Here is a 25,044-nt window from a genome sequence, read left to right on the forward strand (position 1 = left end):
AAATGTATAACAAGTGTTTCAACAAGTGTAGCTGACATGTGTAATTATATATATTTATACATGAATATATTGCAAATCAATTAATCAACATTATATACTACGTATAAATGGGGCCCAGGTTACAGTCGGTTGTTTTTGGCGTGATATGCTGCTATTATTGACACAGTGTTGTTTTTTCCCTCTGTATTGCAACTTTAAAGTGTCTCACCGATAATTGGTTAATTGTGATACCTATTGTTGTTGGCGGCAGATCAGCGTGCTGTCTTAAGTGAAGTCAGAGATTTATTATTCAACTTACCTCACTGGGTCTGTGCAAAATCTATAGTATTCCTGTATGTGTTTCAGAATCTGACTGCCAGTATAGCCCTGGTACTGCTGCAAAATGCTCCATGGAAATACTACTGTATTCCCACATCTCACTCTCATCTTCCTCAGACTCCTCTGCTGGGAGTGCCTGCAGTTTACTGCCAGCTCTGGAGGAAATGTGTACTTTGTGGCAAGGAAAAGCTCTCAAAGCAGTCGTTTCAGCAAATTATAATGAATAATTTGCATCAGTACTGCAGCTCAGTAACGATACAGTGTCCTCTGTTTCAGTATGCATATTATAAATTCTTGTATGCTCATTTACACAGGGATATTTTTGTCATTACAATTCAAGTTTTTTTCAACCCTTAAGCTAAAATAGCTTGAAACCATATTAAATTTAGTTTGGATTGTTTTGTAGTTATTACAGAGCCCTCTTACAATTTACTGTGACCCACCTTGATATGGGCCCTGACCCATTACATGCTGGCAGTGGTTGAAATAATTGTAGCACATTCTGTTCTGCTGCCGGCAGATATTTTCCTCATTTCTCATCACTTGACACTGTTTCTCAGTCTGTACTGCTCATTAAATCTGTCTCTCTCTGCCCAATCCTTATTAAATATTGTTACACCTTTCATTTCATTTTATAACAGTGCCGCTCACCTCTTTGGCAGCTTATAATACCAATTTCTACGCAGTCAACTAGTTACCTTGTAATATCACGGCATGCCGTTCACTCTCTTGATAAAATCTCACATTTATACCCAGTTAGTTTTATTGAGAATCTAATGCGCTTCTGCACGCAAAAGTGTGTGCGTGCGTGAGTGTGTGTTGTTGTCTGAATATGAACTGATGGCCTCATTATTTTCAAAGCCCGCCTTCATATCTGAAGGGGGACTGCTATCATTATTCACTATTTACATTCATGAACCCTTTTCATTAGAACGACCTCTACTGAGATGCCACCCACTGCACCCAGTTTACATATTGAGCTGTCCAGCCACCTCACATAATAATAATAATAGGCTGCCATCTTGTATTCAAAGCATCACCATTGCGTTATGAGTTTCAATGACCATTAAATTACTTTCTGTGTCTTTTACGGTCAAAAAGGTGCTTTCTGTTCAGCCGTAGACAAAAGCAACTGTGAAGGCGTTTAGATTCAACACTCACAAATACCCTCCTCACCGCTTGTGACTGTTGCATATAGCTCTTATCTGAAATAGCATAGGATAATGGGTGGACAAGCAGGGCTCCATTTGGAAACAGTGAGCGAGTGGGTGTGAAGCTGGAAACAACAGACAAGTATGGCAGTGTCTCCAGCGCGGCAAGGCAGCATCCCAACAGCAAAGTCACGCCAAACAAGATGAATGACAATAAACCTTTCTGTGCCTGTGGTGCGGGTACTTGGGCTTCTTCAAATGCACACGATATTCATAAAAAGTACAACTGTTGGGGTATTTTCAAAACTGAATTAATTCATTACTTGTATTATTGGTTTCTTTTGTTGACCGGCACTTATCAATCTGTGTGGGATGTTTGTGATGTACTGTGTCTGACATAGATTCTTAGACGACTCAATTGTTCTTGGTGAATGCATGTGGTTATGCCATGAGTTATGGCTGTGTGATTAAAGGAACAGGCCATCGTTTTTACATACTGAGATATGTTCTTACCTGAGCTAAGACGAGTTGATGCGTACCTGTCTGGTCTTTGTGAGTGCGCTCAGTCATGCAAAAAGACCAAAGATGTTGGCATATTCCTATGGACCCAAACGGGGGTGGAGTTACAAGCGACCAAGCTCTTCCATGTTTTCCCTATTTAAATACGGTTACACGAGCGCTTACATGATCCAAATATAAAATTAAACATGTTGATTTTCTAAGCAGATTAAAAGGGGGACTATATTGTAAGGCGTGATAACACCTAAGAAGTGCTCCTTAGGTGTTTTGACCCCCTTTTAATCTGCTTAGAAAATCAACATGTTTATTTTTGTGTAACTATACTTGGATCATGTAGCTACTCATGTGTATGAAAATGTTTATATAATTTGTAGCATTACATTTCAAATACATTTTCAAACCATATTGTTTTTGATAGAAGAAATATCATATGGCTCCTTGATTTCCTCAAAATGTGTAAAAAAATAAATAAATAAATAAAATAAAGCAAACTCCTAAACTAAACCACATTGGTGTAAAATGCTGCAAAATCAGGTAAAGGAATTTCTGTATCTTGTTTTGTCATGGTCTAAACCCAGTAATAATAAAGAAGCGTGCACATTGCAGGTGCAGATGTAGAGAAGGCAATAACCACACTCTTAATAGATCTAGAGTGTGTACGCGCAGGTTTCAGGTCATGAACACCGCCTCCAGGGTCACTTTGCCGCAGCGTGAAACAATTTATTTCATTTCAGCTTCTATTGAGTATAATGTCTCATTTGCATTTCCTCTTTTAACCAAAGCCTCTCCTTTGCATTTTCTCCCTCAAGTCAAACCGATTGCTTTAGCCTTCCCCCTGTAGCCGACCAATCAGTTCTGCTGTCTGCGCCGCGCTCATGTGAAGAATGAGCTGTCAGCCAATAGCTGTCTGCCTACAGGAGCCGGCGCTGACTTGTGATTGGATGAAGGTTATAGAATTGGCGCGTGTGACGCCCATTTGGATTACCGTTTCCATGGTAACCTCCAGATTTAATAAGCTGCCTCTGAGGTCCCGTCATGCTCCACCTCCTGGGATCGACCAACCATTATATGTATGGAGTCTTTTCAAATGGTCTCGAGCCAATCAGTGCACAGGACAAAGCGAAGGGTTAGAATGTAAGGCATCTTGCACTGAGAAAAGAGTCAACTGTTTAGATGCACAAGAACCGAAACATCTGCAATGTTTAGTACGTTTAGTTTATTTTGTTGTCAAAATACAACTCTATGTCAGTGAATATAGGGCTTTTCAGTGTCAGTGAGCTACGTATGATAAGCGATTGTTTTACCTCCTATATTCGTATTTTTCCCTCTGCTATGTCTTCTATGTATATATAGACGGTCCACAGAAGCTGGATATGGAGGAACCTATTGGCAGGCAAATGTATCACAGCCTATATCCAGGAGATTTCATACCACGCACACCACATTTATGGGCTACCCAAAATACACAAGTACGGATTATTATAATTGGCCCAAGCGTCTTAAACAATGGTGTTCTTTTACTGTATGTGACATCTCTGTTTACCTGTATTCCCACCTCAGAGGCTGTAGACAGAGGCTGCTGAGGGTACCACACACCCCGAGAGAACCAAATTAACACTGAACCAACTACTGGAAACACCACTTATTTTCAGTTCAGAGGAAGCTTCTACAGACAGCGGTTTCCCTTCTAATGGCCTGTTTGTACTCGGAGGAAATAGAGATGCATCATGCACGCTCCCCGGCCATTGGTTCAGATATGGAGATTATATATAGGTCAGAATCAAGACACAAGAGGTGCATCATCCATTTTACACGCGAGGATGCTCAGAATAATCACCGCTTTCTTGGACTGTTGTGTGACCAAAACAGAAGTCTGCCAGAAACCCACCCACATTGACCGATAGCTGCTCTTTGATTCAAACTCTCCACTTCAACACTCTTGGAGAGATTAAGACTTTACAACACAGAGCTCATCAAGTGCCGGCAACTTCAGAGGGAAGGGCAAAAGAAGTGCACTTTGTCCAGGAAGCCCCCGCAGTCTGTGGGGTCCGTTTCAAAAAAAGCCCAAGGAGTAAAAAAAAAAAATAAGAGCCAAGCAGAAAGTGTGCCTGGAGTTGGGGAAAAATAGATTCTCGCACTTGTAGTCAAAAAGTAAGTCTGGTTAAACACTGCGAGCTGTGAGTGAAGTTGAGCCAATAAAACTCCTAAGAGCACCGCGAAAACTGTAGTGAAGTTGAATTACCCATCAAACAGGTCAACACTGCGTCCATACTTGGCACTTTCCCTTTACATTTTGCACAAAGATATCTTCAGAATGCTAAAAGATCTCTCCATTGTTCCTCGCAGATGCCATTTTTGTGATAGCAAATGGATGGTGGGTTAAAAAAGGCTAAGCGTGTGTCAGATGGAGGCGTTCCTTGACATTTGCTAGAAGCTGATTAAGTTCATGGTGGCCGTGAGTGACAGCTGCTGGCGGGAGCTGTTTTAAAAGCAGAGCAGTTTGATGACGCGACCCGTGGTGCTTACAAAACAAAAGTTCCATTAATTACTGACATTTACCTCCTTCAACTGTGTCAGTCACTGAGGTGTCAAAGAGCACAGCATTGTTTTTATTTCAAGTCACAATTTTAATATAATTATTTAATTTCAGGAGGAACTCGGTTTATAGCTGCACATCTCAAATGTGATATTTACCCCGTTACCATGCTGGTAGAACTTAAAGGGACCATACGGAGTTTAAAAATGTTAAAATTATGTATTTTCCTCCCCCTACATGTTCCAGCAATGTCCTAAAGTGTAGAATGAGCCCAGACCTGTTCACCACAACTGCCTCTAAAATCCTGCACATCAGTCACTCAAAAAGTTGTTACTTCGGGTCTGAATTGCCGTCATGCACGAGCTTAATACAGAAGGCGCCGTTGCACATATGACCTGAGGTGGCAGTAGTGAGTATGAAATGGCAAACTTGCATCTAGCCAGGCCACCGTTTTTCCATAGTGAGATTTGTTCTTACCTGAGCTTAGACGAGTTGATGCGAGTTGATCCCAGTTTGGAGGTATAGGAATATGCTGGGAGAGGCCAAATGCTAACAACATCTTTGGTCGTTGTGCGTGACTGAGGGCACACACAAAGACCAGACAGGTACGTATCAACTTGTCTAAGCTTAGGTAAGAACATATCACAGTAAAACGGTGGCCTGTTCATTTAAGGACAGAAAAGGACAAGATTGCAGATTATTCACATTTTTGGTGCACTTTCTTTTAGTTCTGAACATGCTGAACACAATCTGCAAATATTTGAGTCTACATAGTAAAGTATAATGACAAAACCCAAGTCATTTTCATGGCTAATATATGGTTACTAACTCTCCTGGGTGAACTCCTTCTAACTCCTCTTTGAATCATAGCTCTCTGACATTTTTGTTGCATGAAAGTAGCTTCCATGGTGAAAATGGTTGGAGACATCTGAACCAGAGGGACCATGTCTCTGAGCCGGCCTGGTGTCGCCTCGGGATCCTCCTATAGGAGCTGGAGAAAGTGTGCGTGGATAGGGACGTCTTGGCATCTCCACTCAGACTGCTGCCTCTGCGACGGATGGATGGTTCACGTTGCCTACATCTACTTGAGTAACCTTTTTAAGTGCTTGAACTTCTTTTTCATGACACAGTACATTTTTACTTTTGAGTGAATGCGGATTAATCGGTGACTGAAGATTTGGGAGACATAGAAAAAGATTGCAATTCTTGTGCTTTATCTTGAATAATGATAGCGAGCCTTTCATTCACTCGTGTGGTGAGCGCCATCGATCAGGTCGGTTTGTGTGCGCTTTCCTTTAGCGAGAAATGTGTCCCCGAGACATCCGCGTCATGTGTCTGGGATTTTGCCTCATAAAACAGCTCTCTCTTTTAATCTGTTCCCTCTGATACAGTTTCCCCATCTAAACTTAGCATCAGACGCATCCAAACTTTCCCTCAGACCCTCCACGTCGGTCTGTCTAACGTTGCCATGACAACTCGGGCTTCCGGTTCACGGCTGTGTAACATCGTAGTTAATCCTTTTTTTTAATACTTTCTTTAAATGGGTAAACAGACAGCATTTGTGCTTAAAAGCTTCAGAGTTTGTTGGATTATGTCGATTGATTCACAACAGGGTACAGGAAAGGCAAAGAGCATGTGACCACCAGAGTCCTGACAAGTCTTACAGCAGCCCTGTAGGAGCAGGGGCAGAATTATCATGTAAACTGTGGCTCAGGTTGGTTCCCTCTGATACCAGGGGCACAAAACACATGCTGATTAAATGAAGGCTACTAATTCATAGAAATGTAGTAATGAATAAAGCAGCTAGTAAATAAAGGGTCTTATTAACAAGCTTATTTCAAGAGTTAAAGCAGAACTAAGCAACTTGTTTACCTTAATAAATCCTTTTCGTAGTCCCTCTGGGGGTAATACAAGTGTTAATGGGATGATTGGGGGGGGTCTTTCATCACCCCCTGGTGTCTCTGGCCAGAAAAACACAATTGCAACTTTCCCTGCCTCCGGGTCGGAGTCACCAATACACACTAATAGAATTACAAAGAAGAAGCTAACAGGCGAACGGGCAAAGCTAACTGCGGGCTAGCACCACAGCCAAGTCTGAGTGAAAAAAAAGTATCTCCATTGTGTAATTGGATGTACAATATCCCTCTCCCCATTTGTCTTTTCTGTCAGCGTAGTATTTACTCTCACGGACAATTAATGAGTAAAAAAAACGCAACATGCTACGACACCTGCAGTGGCGCTTATGGCCTCTAGGGGCATGAGTTCTGCTTTAATGAAATAACAATGACGTAATTATTATGGCATTATTATCCCATCAAATGTACCAACATTATACAGCCCAGAATGAGTACCTGGTATACAAGTACTTTTAGTATATGTCATTATAATTTGCATAATCTGAAACACATATTGAAAGAATTCTGGGGCCGAAAATGAGTCACACATGAAGACTTATCTATAAATATATGACGGTATGCACTACCCAGTTAGACAAGTAGAAATTCAGCCTACAGGCTTGGCTACAAAGGACGATCATCATAAAGACATACTGTATCTAAAATGATTCCAGTTTGTTCATTAGAATATTCAAGCAAAGGCCACACAACATTTATCTGTCAAAATTACTGTATGTTTTCTATTGGAATGGTTTTATAGATTTGATTTATAAAAATGAAAGCACGAAATGTAATATTGATTTGTAATTTTAAACACACAGCACCACTTAAAGGTGCACAAGAGGCTGTTGCCGACGTTCAACACATGTACCAGAGTTTAAAATACAGCTGTATGTGAGTGGCAGCAGCTTGTCTCATGTTTGCAGGGAAAGGTTGAAAGTGGCGCCTGCAGCGGGCTCTCGCCTTTGTTTAAAGAAACATAATTGTTTTGATCTGAAAGGCCTGTTCCCAGCTTTTGCTCCACGTTGTTTGTTTTTTTACATCACAAGAACCAAGCATGTGCAGTGAATGTGATTAAACACCAAGAATGCAATGTTTCCCTGTGAAGCCGAACCACTGATAAAGACGTCTGCCAAGCAAAGCCCCGCTTGGTAATTTCAATTTTGAATCAGGCCTCGCACTCGTTAACTTTGGAGAAATAGCCCCTTTCCTCGATAAAACAATCGGGAAAGAAGTCAGTTTTTCACCTTTACCTGCTTCCTTTCATCTGCCTCTCATCAGCTCAGCTTCCACACTAATGAAGTCTATTTCTGCCCTGCTATCATTGTGTTCACTCTCATATGCACAGCTACGCCATGAATTGGTCATTTTAATAATGAAGTAAACGCTTTAGTGAGAAACAGTAATGACATTATGCTCATGTAGATGGAGTCTTTCTATCGGAAGTTATTATAAACTACTTTTCTATCTCCCTATCATAGTAATTACAATATTCTTGCCTTAGAATGTTAGTAATGACATGTTTTAATCTTTTATTTTTCAGATTATTTCTTCGTTTTGGAGGTAATGCCCTCACTATAACTACCACCAGTGAAAATGTACAATATTTATGTTCTAAAACAGGGCAAAGCAAAACACCAAGGGCCGAACCTCATCACAGTAGCCCAAAGTAAAGAACCATTTTAGATTACATATGAACAAGTGGGGAGGTTCTGTCAGGAAATTTAAAAAAATACTGACTGTATTTTTCCCGGATTTTCACTTTTTTGTCACGTTTTTGTTGCGTTTTCATCCCCGTTTGAGTCTCGTTTTCATCGTTAAGAGGGGGGTTAAGAGGTTAAGAGGTATTTGAACTCTTATTTGCGTAATGATGTTTCTCAAAATCATCTTGGGGTCAGAGGTTCTATGCTGGAGGGCCGGATTGGGCCCCCGGGCCTGACGTTGCCTACCCCTGCTCTAAAACATAGAGAGGGTCATTCCCATAGAAATCTGACTCGTTCATGGCCCATTGGTACAGTACCGAATAATTTTAACCATTTTGCACTTAAAAGAACTTATATTTGAGCTGCATCTGCTTCGTGGTTGTAAAAGCTACGCAGCGGCGGAGTGATCTGCTAGAAAATAGTCCCTCAAAATGCGGTCATTCATGTAATTCAAGGTCAGTTATATTCCAAAAATTATTCGACACAGACATTTATATCGTTAGTCTGGCGTTATAAGTGATTTGCCTCAAGTGCTCTGTGGAGTGCGTAAGACGTTTTTTAATGCAGGCTAGCTGATACCATAGAAATGCGCTAGCCTAGCGCCACGAAACTCTTCAAATATAAAAACTGCACGAATTACATAAAAGATATCTCCAGAAATCAACAACACTCTGGATAACTAGGAAATGAGTCCCTACGTCAAAAATCCTGAAATATCCCTTTAAGCCCGTGCATGACCTCGGACCCGAAGTAACACCTTTTTGAGTGACAGTGCGGGATTTTAGAGGCAGTTGTGGTGAACAGGTCTGGACTCTTTCTCCACCAGGAGTCTCCAACCTTTTTTACCCAACAAGCTTTTACACAATATGAACATCAGAGAGCTACTTATGTTCAAAAACGCAACTTAGGTGGAGTTCACCCAGAAGAATTACTTGCCAAGATGGTATTTCAGAAGAAAGTGACTTGAGTGTAGTCCTTATACTTTACTATATTGAACCAACTGTTCACAGATTGTGTTCAGCATGTTCAGAACAAACAGAAAATGCATCTAAAATTTAAGTTATCAAGTGTGTAGGGATGTAGAAAGTCTTTGGTGAGCTACCTGGAGAGGTTTGGTGAGCTTCTGGTTGGAGATACCTGTTCTACACATTAGGACAGGGGTAGGCAACGTCAGGCCGGGGGGCCAAATCCGGCCCTCCAGTATTAAAGCTCTGGCCCTCAAAATGATTTTGAGATATAACTTTACACAAATTGAGATATCAAGTCTCTTTGTTAATCACACACCTGAACCGAGCACATTTTCTCCAGTTTTGGCTTTACCCAAATCTAAAGGCTTGAAAAGTGTCAATATAGGATGAAAACGCAACAAATTAATGACCAAAAAGCCGAAAAAGAGAAACAAGATACGTAAAAAGAAAACACAACAAATAAACTATGAAAACAAAACAAAAGTTACGATCAGTTTTGTAGGTCTTGGCTTTCAAATGAGGAACTGCCCCATCGGCCTGTAAACTCCAGTCCAGAAGCTTTTAGATTTGGATGAAGCCGAACTGGAGAAAATGAACAATGAGAATTTACTTCGGGCGACAATTGGGCGGTTCGGCCCTTGGTCTTTTTACGATGACGAAATTCGGCCCTCCGCCAAGGAAACTTGCCTACCCCTGCATTAGCACATGGCGGGAACATGTAGGGGGGAGAAAATACTTCATTTTTACATTTTGAAACTCTGTGTAGTCCCTTTAAGTCATTCGATCATTAGAATAGTGTACGTCAGGGTTGATAAAGTATTTGAATCCTTTTACACAGTATATGCAATTTTTATACTGTTTTTGTAATGAGGATTCATCGGCACAAGCTGCAGTGCATTTGCCATATCTGTCTGTGTTTGCATCTCACACAGCCGAGTTTCTTTCCTTTAATGGATGACCTTCATTTTTGGTCATTATCATAGCAACATTATTTAAGCCAGACATTTAATTGCCTCTCTTCTTTAGTAATAGTTTGGTAATAAATCTCTATGCTCAGGTAAAGCACTTCTTCTCACTCGCAGTTTCTTGGCCTTTCGTTTTTCTCTCCTCACTCCCACTCTCCTCCTACAGCAGTGGTCATTTACATCAGAAACATATTTCCATGTTGTTGGATAAAAGGATCCTTTGGCAGGCTGTTAAGATGACTCATGGGTTTAATTTGAACCCAAAATGGGATGTGCGCACTTGCCAGCATCTATCCAGTCGGCCTGCCCGCTCCTCATTTAAAGCGCACAGTTCCAGCTGGATACGGCCCATGCTCAAGGTGTTAATGGGATACCGGCGTTATAAAGTTATACTGTGATATTGTTGTTTTTCTCGACAGATTTGCTGGCCGTGCCCAAACATCCGTACGCGGCGATGGAGAACTGGGGTCTGAACGTGTTCGTGGAGCAGAAGATCTTACTGGACGCAGAGGTGTCTTCGTCGTCTTACCAGATGGAGCTGACCATGGTGGTGGTGCACGAGATCTGTCACCAGGTACGCAGAGAGAATGAGCGTAAAATACATCTGTTTAAAACTGTGCTGTGTTGAGGACACGGTGTTCTTTGATGCCTGAGGTGTCATCTTCATGTTTTGACTTGACTTTCACGTGCAAAGCAGTATTATAACTTCTACATTGGTCTTGCGTAGGAGTTTACTCTTACTTATTCTGATTTTTTTTCTGTCTTTCGTTTTTTTGGTGTTTAACACATCCTTTACATGTCCTTTAGTGTTTTGCTTCAGTTCTCTTGCTCTATACTTACCGTAGTCTTTACTGTGATGTAAGTAATATTGGTTTGATCGGAAGGGAGAAGTGTACGGGTGCATTGTATCTGACCCTTATTTTGAAAAAGCAATCTTTCACTCCAAAGTCGTGACATCTACAGCGCAGGAGCTGACTGACTTTTGACTGTGTGATCTCTTTCTATAAACCGATTTCCTCCTTTGAGAGCTGATGTTAAGCTGCTTACAAGAGTTCATTATACCTATGGCCTGACCTTATGCTGCTCATATTCTTCAAGAATCCGCCTCATCAAACCATGTAGCATTAGAAAACATCAACTGCAGCCAATTAAGGGAAGCACGATCCAGACACGATGTGACCACAGAACTGCTCGCTTATTAAGTGGCCCCTGGGGGGAAACAAAGCAGACATCAAGAGTTTTAACAGCTTTTCTTCCAACAATAATAATTATAATTTTGTGAGATTATTAATTTGGCCAAGTTTGAAGTACTTAAATCATTTTATCACGTTTAAAGGAATTGATAGATGTGTTTTGGATTAAAATCTAGGATCATTTTTTTTGTCCGGTGTCATCTATGGATAACCAGCATAATATATTTTAATCACATTTTTGGGCCCATCAAAATGAGTCAAGAAAGCCACTCAAGTGACATTTGTGTCTCTTCTCATCCCATTACACTTTGACTAAACCTGTAAACCACAAACGACTGAGACTGTGAAAACTGTGCTTCAGATTCACTGCCTGCAAACTGAATGAATGTGATAGAAGTCAAAACAGCTTCAAGTGGAACGCCTGATGCCGGCGTGCGTGTTACAAATCTACTGAGCTATGAAAACAGGCTGAGACATGATCCTGTTTTTACCATACCATGTTGAGCATCTGACAGGCCAACAAACACAATGAAGCAGAAATACAAGTGAAGGACTCTGTCGGCTTATAGGTTACACCATCACAGAGGAAATGCAGAGAGGAAAGAGCTGTAACAGTGCCCTGAATGAAAATACAGCTGAAAATACTTTAGGATTGATAAACTGCCAGCAGAGCCGAGAGCAGATTGATAAATGGAAGAGAATATTGTGAAACAAGATTTGGTAAATTGCATCCACAGCTGCCAGATCATATCTGAACACATTTCTGACAACTCCACTTTCTATAGATGGTCAATTTGTCAAAAACAAAGAACCTTAAGATCGGGAACCATCTACCACCTCCAGTCAAAGTGGAGTCCATAAATGATATCATTTTAGCCAAAAATGTGGTGTGTGTATTTTCATCCATTTACTGATGAGCAACTATAGCCTGATACAATTTGAAATGTTTGAACAGTGACCACACTAGTCATGCGTTTCGTCGTGGTGTTCTTGACTCCGCGTCGTGCATTATAACCGTCTAATGCACGGCTCCTCGTTGTTTAATCCTTACTTACTATGGCTCAGCATGTAAAAACACCAAATAAAAAATCTCTTAAAATTAGAATATTTTGAAAATGGACTGCAAGCCATAATCAAAACAATAACAAACAAAGGTTTGACATATGTCACTTTGCATGTCATGAGTCTATATCATATATATTAGTTTCACATTTTAAGTTAATTACAGAAATAAATGAACTTTTTCACAATATTTGAATTTTCAAGTTTCACCTGTCGTTTGCAAAACCATATTTTATTCCGGCCCTCATAGTAACACGAGTGTAATGACGGGGCTCAGATGACTTCATCAGTGCAAACTTGCTGGTTTAGGTTCAGCAGTGAATGTGCTGCTTGGCACTGAAGTAAAGGTCTAAATGTCTTTCTTATAGTTCAATACTGAATCTCGAGATTCTTCATGGTAATTTAATGAGCGAAAGAGCCTCTCTTCCTCCTAGCACTAAAAAAGCTTGCCCCGGAAATTGTCAGATCCACATTTTTAAATAGTACAGGTTGAAAATATACCATAGATTGTATAAGAAGACTAACATCTGCAGTAAGATAATTAAGCCTTTGCCCCAGAACTTCCCTGTCATGTGCTCGACACAGTCTCTGACAGTGTGCATTGGCGTCACCACATGCGCGCTGGCATTTCAGTGGTTGGTGTGTCAACACTATCAGCATAATGAGAGGCGGTCTACAGCTTTAACTTGGCAAATGAGCTGCCACTGCTGTGAAAAATGCATGCCTCTGGTTGGGATCATTATCCTGATGAAACAGAGGATGTTCATTGTAAATATCTTTGTGCCGGTGGCAAAAGCATCGCGTCTTTATTTCATCTCCTCCAGGACGTGGCCTCAGACTCTCACTCCTCTGTTGAGCCCGGATCTAAGCTGTCTTCAGGCGACCGCAGCGCCAAAGCCAACAGCCGCTGAATAACAAGCTTCTCAATGAGATAGCCCAAGCAAGACAAATAATACAACACGCCGCGTTGGAAATGTAGCCGCGCCGTGTTTGGCTTTGGCTAGGTTTTATCTCCCTCGCTTTAGTTCTAAGAAGAAAGGAAATTGATAAAGTAAGGATTTTTGTCTTGCTATGCGCTCAATTACACCCCATACCAGTCTCAGGCACACACCATTTGATGTTTCTCTAACTTAAGCTTGTTTGTTTGTGGCGCATGAGTTCAACAGCTAATTTGTGATTTAAACCTGTGCACTGAAACTTTATGATTTAAGATAGACATGCATCATTTATACGGAATTACTTCAAAAGCTTCACGGATTGATGTTTTTCTTTTGCCATATAAATCGATTGCTTTGTTGTTGTATTTTCATTAGACGGGACTGTGATGGAAATGTTTGAGCATCTAAACTTTTTGAACTGCTTTACTTGACACGCACTTTTGATAATGAATTGTTCGTCTAATGGGTGGCGTTTACGTTTTAGAATGTGATGATGGCATAATGTCAGGTGGAGGGCAGGGGCCAAAACAACTCTATGGGAGAAATACAGTTTTTGTAAGAAATCTCCAAATCTCCTCATCAGTATTTGGCAGTGCTTGGATTCACAAAGCCAATGTATTATTTTTATGTCTGAAAGTCCCTCCTATTGGTCAGCATCACGCTCATGTTTTTGAATATTGTCACCACTTTTGGACGCCTTTGAGAGAAAATAATTACACATTAGTTTAGATTTGCTGACAGAGGAGACAATGAAGTTTGAGACAGTTGTTGATTCTTCCAGTAATGACTGAGATATTAATCAAAACCAAGACAAAAAAAAAATATGCAGCTTGTCCACAGTTACCATAGCTACCACCATGGAATTTTCAGCTCCACCACAGTTTTAAACTACAGACGGCATTGCGTCATAAAAGGGGGCGTGGCCTCACTGGGGGGGAAAACAGAATCTTTTTTATCACACATAAATAAAGTCAAGCGTAAATCGGGCCCATATGGATATTTTCTCACTACAGATTGTTCAGTAGAAGTGACAAAACGGCAGTCACAGATAGCGCTACCTATCCGTTAGCATTAGCACGATGCTAACATGAAGCATCGTGTTAACATTCTCCGTTACCTCACCATGTCTTTTTTATCTTTATTTAGTAGAAAAATATATTCATACTTCAGCGTTTGTTCAAGTAGTTTTTGAATAATTAGAAAAAGTTTACATTTTCTCCAAATTGTTTTCCCCCTAAACTGTTTTCAAACATGACCATATGTGGGCGATTCCAGAGATGCCGTCTGTATCAATACGTTTGAAAAAAAATCAATATTTCTGAAACTCAACAGAGAGTTTCTGAACATACTTATTTCTCATTCTTCATTAGCCAAAAATGCCGCACCTACTGCTAAAAAGGTAATATTTACTAAAGTCACTACTTCCGGGGTTAGCGTAGCTGCTGCGCCGTTAGCATTTTTCTCCGGTAAATATTACTTTTTTAGCAGTAGGTGCATTTTTGGCTAACGGGCCTGATAAAAAACTATGTTCAGGAACTCTCTGTTGAGTTTCAGAAATATTGATTGTGGTATTGAAGAGTTTTTTGTCATTTCTAGCACATCTGCGAACCCGGAAGTAGAGCTGTGACGTCACCACTTAACAAATGTATGGGCGCTTTAGCATGTTGTCATGTCCCGTGAACGCAACCAACCCTTTTATGCCTCCTTCCATTTGGAGAAGGGCTTCAAGTGTCACTGAACAATGATTGGCCATTACATACAGTTGACACAGTGTTTGTGATTTCGGTCATAAAATATATTTAAACACCAAACTCTGGTGATAAAGGCTGGAAAGCGATTTGAACCTGCCCGTTCCCCGCTGTTACATAAGCGGGTTTGAGCTGTTGTTGTTCTCTGGGGAACAGATGGAGAGCAGCAGCCGACAACCTGATGTGTCCCCATCAACTGACACAAACACAGATGGTCCCGCAGCACAGCCATTCACAGAACACGCGCAGCCTTTCCAAACTCGAGAGAGCCCGCGACCCGTCTCGTTATCTGAATTTGCTCGACGCAGTTTGTCGTATAAGATAATTAATAGAAGCAGGTCTTGAGGAGGCCGATGACACTTTTTTTTCCCTGACAAGTCCTTATGGATTGAAGCGCAAATTAATCTGATGCTATAGTGTTGGATAACCCTCTTCTTTTGAGCAAGTGTTCAGTTTCATGTATATATTGGGACCTGGCAGTGACAGATAAACCAAAAAAATAGACCGGGAGCCAGACCCGCTCCTCAGGCACATTTTTGCTACCTTTTCCAAACTAGTATCTTTCAGTAGAGTATATCCTGGGTCATTACCAGTGGGGACCCCCCATTGCAACTCGGCCCCGTTCGGCTGTGGGACCCCAAAAACCACTTTAACGGGACAGGCTTCAAATGGAACTTTGTGATTCTATCCAAAGTGGTGCTGTGGTCACATACAGAGTCACAGATTAATGAAATTTAGAACACAGAAAGCTGACATGATGAGGAACAAAGGAATATGAGTGTGTTGGGCTTTAGCTTTTTCTTTTTCCATATATTCAACTATATATCTGCAAAAATGAAAAATAAATGTCATATAAATAAGAAAAGCACTTCACAAATGAGTGCATTATTGTATTTTGTGTTTATCTTTACCTATTCAAATGTAAATAGAAAACTACCCAAACTCATTAGCTTCACATTAAGCCCAAGATGAGCTCAGTACCTCAAACGGATCAGCAGCTATAACAGAAAATGTGTCCATGTTCCCTCTCAGAGCTGTGGAATTCTCATGCATTTGTCCATATAGGCCTGTGGGAACATTCCATGGTGAAGTTACAGCTTTTAGGACAACAATTCAACTTCACCTTTTTGGATTTGGTTTAAACTTGGCACAGTCGATGTTGATATACTAAATATTCTGTGAATAAAATTTGAGCTGCATATCTTTTCTAATTTCTGAGTTTTAGGGGTTTTCAAAGGGGGGTAGGGTAAAATCAGGCCTTGATGCAACAACAAGTTTCACCAACTTTGGGGACTTTGGACATTTGTGACAGACTGTTGGGAATTTTGTTACTTATTAAATTAATATACATTATGCATTATTATATCAAAACATTACAATGACAATATATACCGAATATGTTGCCATTGTCATTACTAAGTATGATATATGACGGTTCAAACATATGTAACATTAACTTAACAACAACTAAGAACAGTTTAGGACCTGTTCATCAGCCTAATCCCACTTTACTTAAACTACTGAAGCAACATGTATTGCTTTGTGGTATACCATTTCTTCTATGCATTTTTATTGCACATGCTGTGTTTCTTGTCCACACGTGGGTATTAACGTATTGAGGAGAGACACAACTTTTTTTCATACAGTCATCAATTTTAGGTTCTTTGTTTATGTTTTCTCACTCCACATCTTAGTTTTATTGTCACAGTAAATATTGGACCTAATTCACACATTAAAATGACCATTTGTGAATATTCGCCTTTGGATTTTTTCCTAAAATTATTAGAAATGTGTGTAACGCATTCTCCACTCACAAAAACCTGACCTGCCTGATGCTGTTATATTAGAGTAGATTGAACTTTAATGTCTACATCAGTTTAGATTTGTCTTTGGTTTACCATCAAGTGCTATAGGTTGATACCATGTACAATATAACTGAAGCACAATTCAACTTATAAAGCCTTCGTAAGGTTTTGAAGGATTTGTCTGAAGGGTTTTTCAATCTAATTTATAAGTTATAGAAGCTTCAATCCCTTGTGTTTTGGGGATTCAAATAATTACACAGACCAACGTTTCAGGAATTATCCATTTCACTTCCTCATTGGACCAAAGAATTTCAGTACCACTATATTGTAAAATGGCTGGTTATTCATTATTCTGAAAAACAGAGTATTCTTATCTCTATTCTAGACAATTGAGTTTTTAAATTCAATCTAAACCAAGTCTGAGTCTATCTACACCTATTGTGGTTAAGCTTCGGTTTAGACCGAGTTTATGTGTGGTTAGACTGGATTTTAGATCACATCTAAACCCAGTCTAACCTTAAAAGAACAGGTTTAAGCTCTGAATAGGTAAACATAGACTCAGACTGTGTTAACTCAAGCTCCAATTAGACTGATTCAGGCAGGGTTGCCAGGTCCTTGGGCAGGTTTGACTCCTGAGACCTGGCAACCCTAGACTTAGGTCAGCTTTAGACTGGGTAAAGGGGAAGGGAATCTTATTTCGTATAGTGTGTTTCATGACACAAGTCCCCCAAAGTTCTTCTCAAAAGGAATGGGGATTTTCATTCATGTCACACCAGCTGCAATGCAGCCAGTTACCCCTGGGGCAGACTGACAGAAGCGTGGCTGCTTACATCTAGACCACAAACTCACACTCACTTAGATGTGATATTTAGATGGGCTTTGATTGGATTTAAAGTGGATTGGACAAGCTCAAATTGAAATGATTGAAATATTACCAAATACCAATACCACCAACACTTGGGTCTCGAGTACTCTGCAGTGATAAGCTACTGTTGTAGCCACAGGTGCCCTGGGAGCTGTGGCTATGGAAGCAAGGCTGCCAGTATATGCTTCGACCAATCCGACCAGCACCATTCACTCACACACTACATTCATATAAAGACAATGTGGGCTAAGTTTCTTGCCCAAGGACACAATGGCAATATGCACCTGCGGGAGTTTGGATTCTCCACTTTACAATCTGAGCCACTGTCGAGGGTAGAAATGGGATAAATTTTTAGAAACAGTCCACAGTTACTGAGGTTTTATCAAATATGAATGATATCACATGTATTTTTGTTATATCGTTAAACCATACCAACCTTTTATCAACCGAGGGCGATTTCAAGAGCATTAAGTTGTTTGAGAGTTACCAGTTAAAAACGAATCCTAAAGACTTAGACGTTCTGTGTACTTGTAGGATATTGACCCCATATAATAACAAAATAGTTTTGTTTTAACCTCATATTGAGTCACATGAACAGAAACAACTGTATTTGTATTTGATTGAAGAAAAATAAGTCTTTTACACCTTAAAAAAAGTACTTTTGTAGGTGACCCCTGCGTTAAACCATTGTGTATCTTATTTAGAGATGACACTGGCAACATATTCGGTATTGATTGTCAAAGATATTTTGAAAAGTAGAAATAACTAATAAAATTCCCAACAGTCTGTCACAAATGTCCAAAGTCCCCAAAGTTGGTGAAACTTGTTGTTGCATCAAGGCCTGATTTTACCCTACCCCCCTTTGAAAACCCCTAAAACTCAGAAATTAAAAAAAGATATGCAGCTCAAATTTTATTCACAGAATATTTAGTATATCAACATCAACTGTGCCAAGTTTAAAGCAAATCCAAAAAGGTGAAGTTGAATTGTTGTCCTAAAAGCTGTAACTTCACCATGGAATGTTCCCACAGGCCTATATGGACAAATGCATGAGGATTCCATAGCTCTGAGAGGGAACATGGACACATTTTCTGTTATAGCTGCTGATCCGTTTGAGGTACTGAGCTCATCTTGGGCTTAATGTGAAGCTAATGAGTTGGGGCAGTTTTCTATTTACATTTGAAAAGGTAAAAATAAACAAAAAATACAATAATGCACTCATTTGTGAAGTGCTTTTCTTATCTATATGACATTTATTTTTCATTTTTGCAGATATATAGTTGAATATATGGAAAAAGAAAAAGCTAAAGCCCAACACACTCATATTCCTTTGTTCCTCATCATGTCAGCTTTCTGTGTTCTAAATTTCATTAATCTGTGACTCTGTATGTGACCACAGCACCACTTTGGATAGAATCACAAAGTTCCATTTGAAGCCTGTCCCGTTAAAGTGGTTTTTGGGGTCCCACAGCCGAACGGGGCCGAGTTGCAATGGGGGGTCCCCACTGGTAATGACCCAGGATATACTCTACTGAAAGATACTAGTTTGGAAAAGGTAGCAAAAATGTGCCTGAGGAGCGGGTCTGGCTCCCGGTCTATAAAGAACACATAAAAAAAAAATTCACACACAGAAGACACATTAGCAAGCTAACACTAAAGTCTGTTAATTAGGGAAGGTTTATGCTTAATTATGAATGAGATTTGAGGTTTTCCCCTTTTAAGCGACACGTTACAAATTTGCATCTGTGACCAGATCGATAAAAACCTGCAAACAGATGCTCCTTCTTTGGAACAGAAACTAGTGGCCGGCTGCCCAGGCTGTGCCTTTCACTCAGGGTCTTAGTGCATTACATGATCTTAAGACAGTGGATCTCTATATAGGCTTAATTGTTTATTCCAAAATTGCAGGGGCTCATGGTAAAAACGTCTGGCTATACTGCTTTACACGGTTATGATGTGCAGCAGGAAGTCGACAACTGCACTCGCTTCACACCCACAGGCAATTTAGTAAGCTGCCAATTAACCCAATGTCCTCTGAGTGTGTCGTGGTGTGGGAGGAGAACACGAAGAAGAAGCTGAACAGAACGTCTGTGGGTTGTCTACCCACTGCCTTTCCATGCGAGGCCCTAAGCCATTATAGTGGAATGAAAAGACGGCCCTCCTATGTCAGTGGGTCAAACTGGATTTGAAATACCTTTCACCCAAATCTGATTCTGTGGTACATCTTGTTTCCCTAAAATCCCCCTAAATGAGTTCACACACATGCAGACACGGGGGAAGCTGGTTGCGTCTGCCAGGAGAGGCTTCTAGTTTATTCCTATCAGCTGTCGGGTAATTAAAAAAGACAAAGAAAACATTGGGATGAGATTCAGGGAAGCAGATTTGCGCTCTTCATCTGCTGATCTCTCTCGTTCACACATTAATTCGACCATATGCGCGAGGACACTGGAGATGCTTGCCGCGGGTTGGCGGCAGAGGACGCATGGCACATATGTTGATATGTGAGTATACAGCACTGCTCACAAACATCTATAATCGCCATAATCTTCTACTGCTGTAGCGCGTATATGCTGCGGCAGGACCATGAGTGTGCTTTAAATGTATGGCTTTTCTTTGTTACAACTTGAACACAAGCAGTGAGACAATAATCAAATTGTTGTAAAATTCAGACGATCTGAGAGAAGCCTGGAAAAGAGAGAGAGAGAGGAATATAAAACCCTGTCCAAATTAATATACATATTTCTTCATTATTCATCTTTATTCACAAAACATATTTCAACATGCAAAATAGTATCCAAAGTGCTGGCTTAATAAACTAGCAGAATACAGAATACATTTAGAGCTATCATGTTAAATTGACTTTATGCAACAGTAATTCAATTCTGCAAAAATTAAGGCCTTAAAAATGACAATAAAAAAAAAAAAAAAGTGTTTAATACAAAATACAAAAGCTACCAATAAAGCTATCCAAAATGCATTCAACTACAGCTTTGGCTAAAATGATAAAAGAAATTTTGCGCAAAAGTTTCTTGCTGTATCCAATCCTCTGTTTGATGGAATTTTTGCGAATCTTAAGAAATGAAATATGCGACTTGCTCAAAAGTTTCTTGCTGTATCCAATCCTCTGTTTGATGGAATTTTTGCGAATCTTAAGAAATGAAATATGCGACTTTTTGTGTGTGTTTGTGTCGTTAAAATGGCATTAAGAATTCAATTTGACTTGCTGCTTCCTGTATAAATTCTAAAATTACAAAATGCCGAAAATTATTACAAATGGTGGTTTCATCATAATTGAGAATGTACATTTTGAACTGTATTTACATAATGTCAATACAAAATGCAACTTAGCACAGACACATAACATTATTTATGTATTTGCCGTATTTTCCAGACTATAAGTCGCACTATTTTCATACTTTAGTTGGGGTTGGGACTTATTCTCAGGTGCAACTTATATATCAAAATAAATAGTTTAACCTGTTTGTTATTTTCACACTGACAGCCACTCGAGGGCGCTCTAGGCCCTCGAGTGTACCACTGAAGATTTCCAAAATGGTAATCGAGCAGCAGAGAGAAAGTTTGGGCGAGAAACTCGTGAGGCACTGGCTGAAGGCTAGATGGCCGCAGCTTCAGGAACGAGTTTTCAAATGAGAGCTTGGATAACGTGATGCCGGGAGAGGCTTGTAAACGGTGCAGTTACGCCTCCATGCCCAGGTAGTTGCTAAGGCTGGTGCGACTTATACTATGGAGCAATTTACCGTAGTTTCCGGACTATAAGTCGCTCTGAAGTATAAGACGCACTAGACAAAAATTGCATGCATTGAAGAAAAAAACAACAGGCTGTACGGTATGCTAACGTAACACATTGATGGTTAGCTACATGAAGCATAAACAACAAACTAAATAGGTGTCTGGTATGTTAACGTCACATAAACAGCATAAAGAACATACCAAACTCTCAATCTCACTTCAAATCACAAAATCCATTGAAATCCTCATCCTCTGTGTCACTTCTGAACAATCGCCTTGGCAACGACCTGGGCATGGAGGCGTAACTGCATTGTTGACAAGACTCTCCCGGCAGCACGTTTTTTCAAGCTCTCATTTGTGAACGCGTTCCTCTAGCTGTGGCCAGCGAGCTTTTAGGCCAGCCCACGATGTGCTTTTTTGTTTTCTTCACAGCAGTAAGAATAACCTACGCTTCGCCAGCCCCTCGCAACCACTCCAAACTTTCTTTCTGCTGCTCCATTTAGCCTGCAGTTTTCTGTTAGTACCATAAGTAATAGGCAAAACGCGCAAACAAATCACATATGAGTCACTCCAGAGTATAAGACGCACCCCCAGCCAAACTATGAAAAAAAGTGTGTTTTTCTTTGTCACTATGCATTTTTTGGCTGGTGCGACTTATACTCTGGAGCGACTTATAGTCCGGATGATACGGTATATTTTTCTGGGCTGTACCAAAAAACTGTCAAGTGACTGATTAAGACAGGCAGAAACTTTACTGTTTCTCTGAATAGGGCCTTTCATGGAAACAAAATCGCACATGTCTTCCAACTAAATAAGCCCATCACCACTAGTCTATAGCAGCCTATACAATGTCTATGTGTGTGTGTGTGTGTGTGTGTGTGTGTGTGTGTGTGTGCGTGTGTGCGTGCATGTGTGTGGCTGAGCTGTCAGGCTGCATATTTTCCTGTGCAGTGTTTTGGTTCAAAGTGGATAATTTATTACTGCAGCCTGTGTTTGCATAGAGTTCATTTGAATACAAGGAGGCATTAATCATCTCATTGTTTGCTCCCTCTACCTGGCTCTCACTCTCATTCTTAGCTTTTCTTAAAAACACCCCCTTCCTTCCCACTGCATCTTTTCGACCGTTTTATATTTTATACATCTAGCACTGCAGTCTCCTCACACCAACAGCCTGGAGTTATTTTTCTCATGTGTTGCCTTTCTCTCCAGATGGCGTTGACATTTGAACTCTGAAATGTCTGCCATTAGTCTTACTGCGTGAAAAGCGACAAAACAGGAAGTTGAAAAATGCATCCTCTGTAATCGCTAAATAAAAGTGAATGGAGAGAAATCAGTGTTCACCTGCAGCCGCCTTCCGCTGCTGTTGCATTATTGAAGGACACGGAGGAGTGATCAATATTATGTGAAAAGAATATTTAAAAGAGTGGTGTGTGTGTGTATATGTGTGTGTGTGTGTGCAGGTAATTAAAAGACTATAAACAAGCACCCAAGAGCCGCCTCTGTAACAACTTATGTGACGAGTGCGTATGTAAAGCCATGTGTCCATGCGTATGTGAATGCAACACTGTTTTGATGTCCTCTGAATGGAACATGGGCATGAATACGTAATTAGTGATATAACACTCATTTTAAATATATGAAAATGAATGGAAAGCTGACCTTCAATTATAGAATTTCAGCATTATAGAAGCGAAATGAGTCCCCATGCCGTACGAAGGTTTAGCATTGAGACAGAATCGTACAGAAGAGGATGTTGTACATATGAATTGTTACAAAAGCTTGTGGTGGAGGTGCAGACGTGTTAGTGTGTAGTATGTGTACAACAGGCAATGATGGTGATATAATCTGGATGTGCTCCCATCATAATTAGCCTCATTTAGTCCAACCATGTTTAGAATAGCACAATTTAACTGATTTAAAATGAGCAAAACAGATACACAGAAAGCACATTATCCGGGCGGGTGTACCAGCAGGGCTCAGTTATGAATCCTGTTTTGTAGATATATGGGGGGTTAAGGAAATGTATGATTCATGAAGTTATGTGAAATTATTCTCTCAGACCTTGAGCCAGGATCTCCTTACACAGGAGATTTTGTTTTACGTAAATCTTTACTGTGTACCATAACAGGTGATCTTTGGTGAAACACTGTTGTCATGAAATTTGATTATTCAGGCTTTTTTAGGCATTTTAGATTGTCATTTATTCTATGAACAATTCGGCCTGCTAATGCACCTCTAGGATCTTGTATTCAGCCGTTCAGTTGTTTATGATGCATGCTTGTTTGGGTGAATTCAGTACATATCCAATCCAAGTGTTTTTAAAGTGCTGCACATAAGAACACAGTGGGATCAAAAATAAAATCAATTGTAACCGAACCAACAATCAACAAAAAACTATAAATAATTTAAAAAAAAAACATAAATATATATTTTTTTTTAATAAGAAAATTGTAGAAAATAGTAAAAACTAAAAGACACATAAGCTCATATGCTGAGCTAAAAACCCGAGATTAAAAGTGGGTCTAAAGATGAGATTTAAAATGGCAGTCTAGAAGCACTAAAATGGCAGAATCACCAGAATCAGTCACATAACCATAACCATATCGCCGCTAGTCTCCCATTGAAAAGCATTGGACTTTGAAACGTTAAAAACAGCTTTAATGCCTGGTTTCTATTTTTTAAACACTAGGCCAGGCTAGATAATCCTGCTGTGATAACGCTGGGTTAGTCACAATTAAAGAAACCAGGCTGGTTTTCGTAAGAAATTTTTTAGAAATCTCGTACTTAATGAGGGTCGGACTGCAAGCTTTGGAGATGCACAAGCTACACGTCACGCAAGGGCTGAGTCTACAGTGAAGATCCCGCCCGTATGTCCTTTTAAGGAACGTGCTTTGTCAGAGCTGGGGAGTGTGGTCCCTCAAGTGTGGTCATTGTGGTAAACGGGGAGGAGTGAGCAGAAGCTGTCCATTATGTATATACAGTCTATGATAAAATCGGTCATTAAAAACCTACAAACCACAAAGTGCAGTTTCTGTGCTATATAATGCTTTATAGCCTGACTTTAAAACATTATAATATTACATGCATCTAGAAATTGCATGAGTCCAGACTAGGCACAATTCCTGAGGTTAGGCTACCATTCACTATTTTCCAGGACAAAAGGGCAAATAGCTGTCCAAGCCTCTTTAAAGAGGCGTGGGGGGACAGGGTCTGTGGGGCAGGATGATGGTTTGAGCCTATTAACAATATTAACAATATTAGTGAGAAATGTCAAAGGCACAGGTTCAAACTGCTGAAAACTGCGGCGAAGTGACTTGTGGGGTTGTGAAGAGGGACAGAAATGTTAGCCCGGTCAGTGGCCACTTTGTCACTAAAAAGGTCACAAATCTCTCACAAGCTGCACTTGAAGATTCGATAAATGTGGATTGAGGAGAGTTCAGCACAGACCCTACTGTTTTAAAAAGCACCCTGAGCTTGTCCAAAATTCTGGGACACTCGAAAGGCATTTTGACTTCTCAGCTTTAAGAATTCTCTGATCATTTTTCCACGAGTTGGTGAAAATTTGATAAGAGCCTATCTTTCTACTACTTGCGTCCCGCTTTTCTTCTCTCCTGCCTCACTGCACGTG

At 40.2% G+C, this 25,044-nt stretch overlaps 1 protein-coding gene across 1 annotated transcript in view; it reads left to right on the forward strand.

Moving 5' to 3' along the window:
• trhde.1 (thyrotropin releasing hormone degrading enzyme, tandem duplicate 1) overlaps positions 1–25,044 on the forward strand; it is a 154,803-nt gene that overhangs the window by 81,008 nt on the left and 48,751 nt on the right. The window contains exon 5 of the mRNA XM_079551519.1: positions 10,475–10,629. Coding sequence (XP_079407645.1) covers positions 10,475–10,629 — 155 coding nt within the window. The remainder of the gene's footprint in view (positions 1–10,474; positions 10,630–25,044) is intronic.

Source organism: Gobius niger, assembly GCF_951799975.1.
Source record: "Gobius niger genome assembly, chromosome: 2".
NCBI classification, from domain to species: Eukaryota; Metazoa; Chordata; class Actinopteri; order Gobiiformes; family Gobiidae; genus Gobius; species Gobius niger.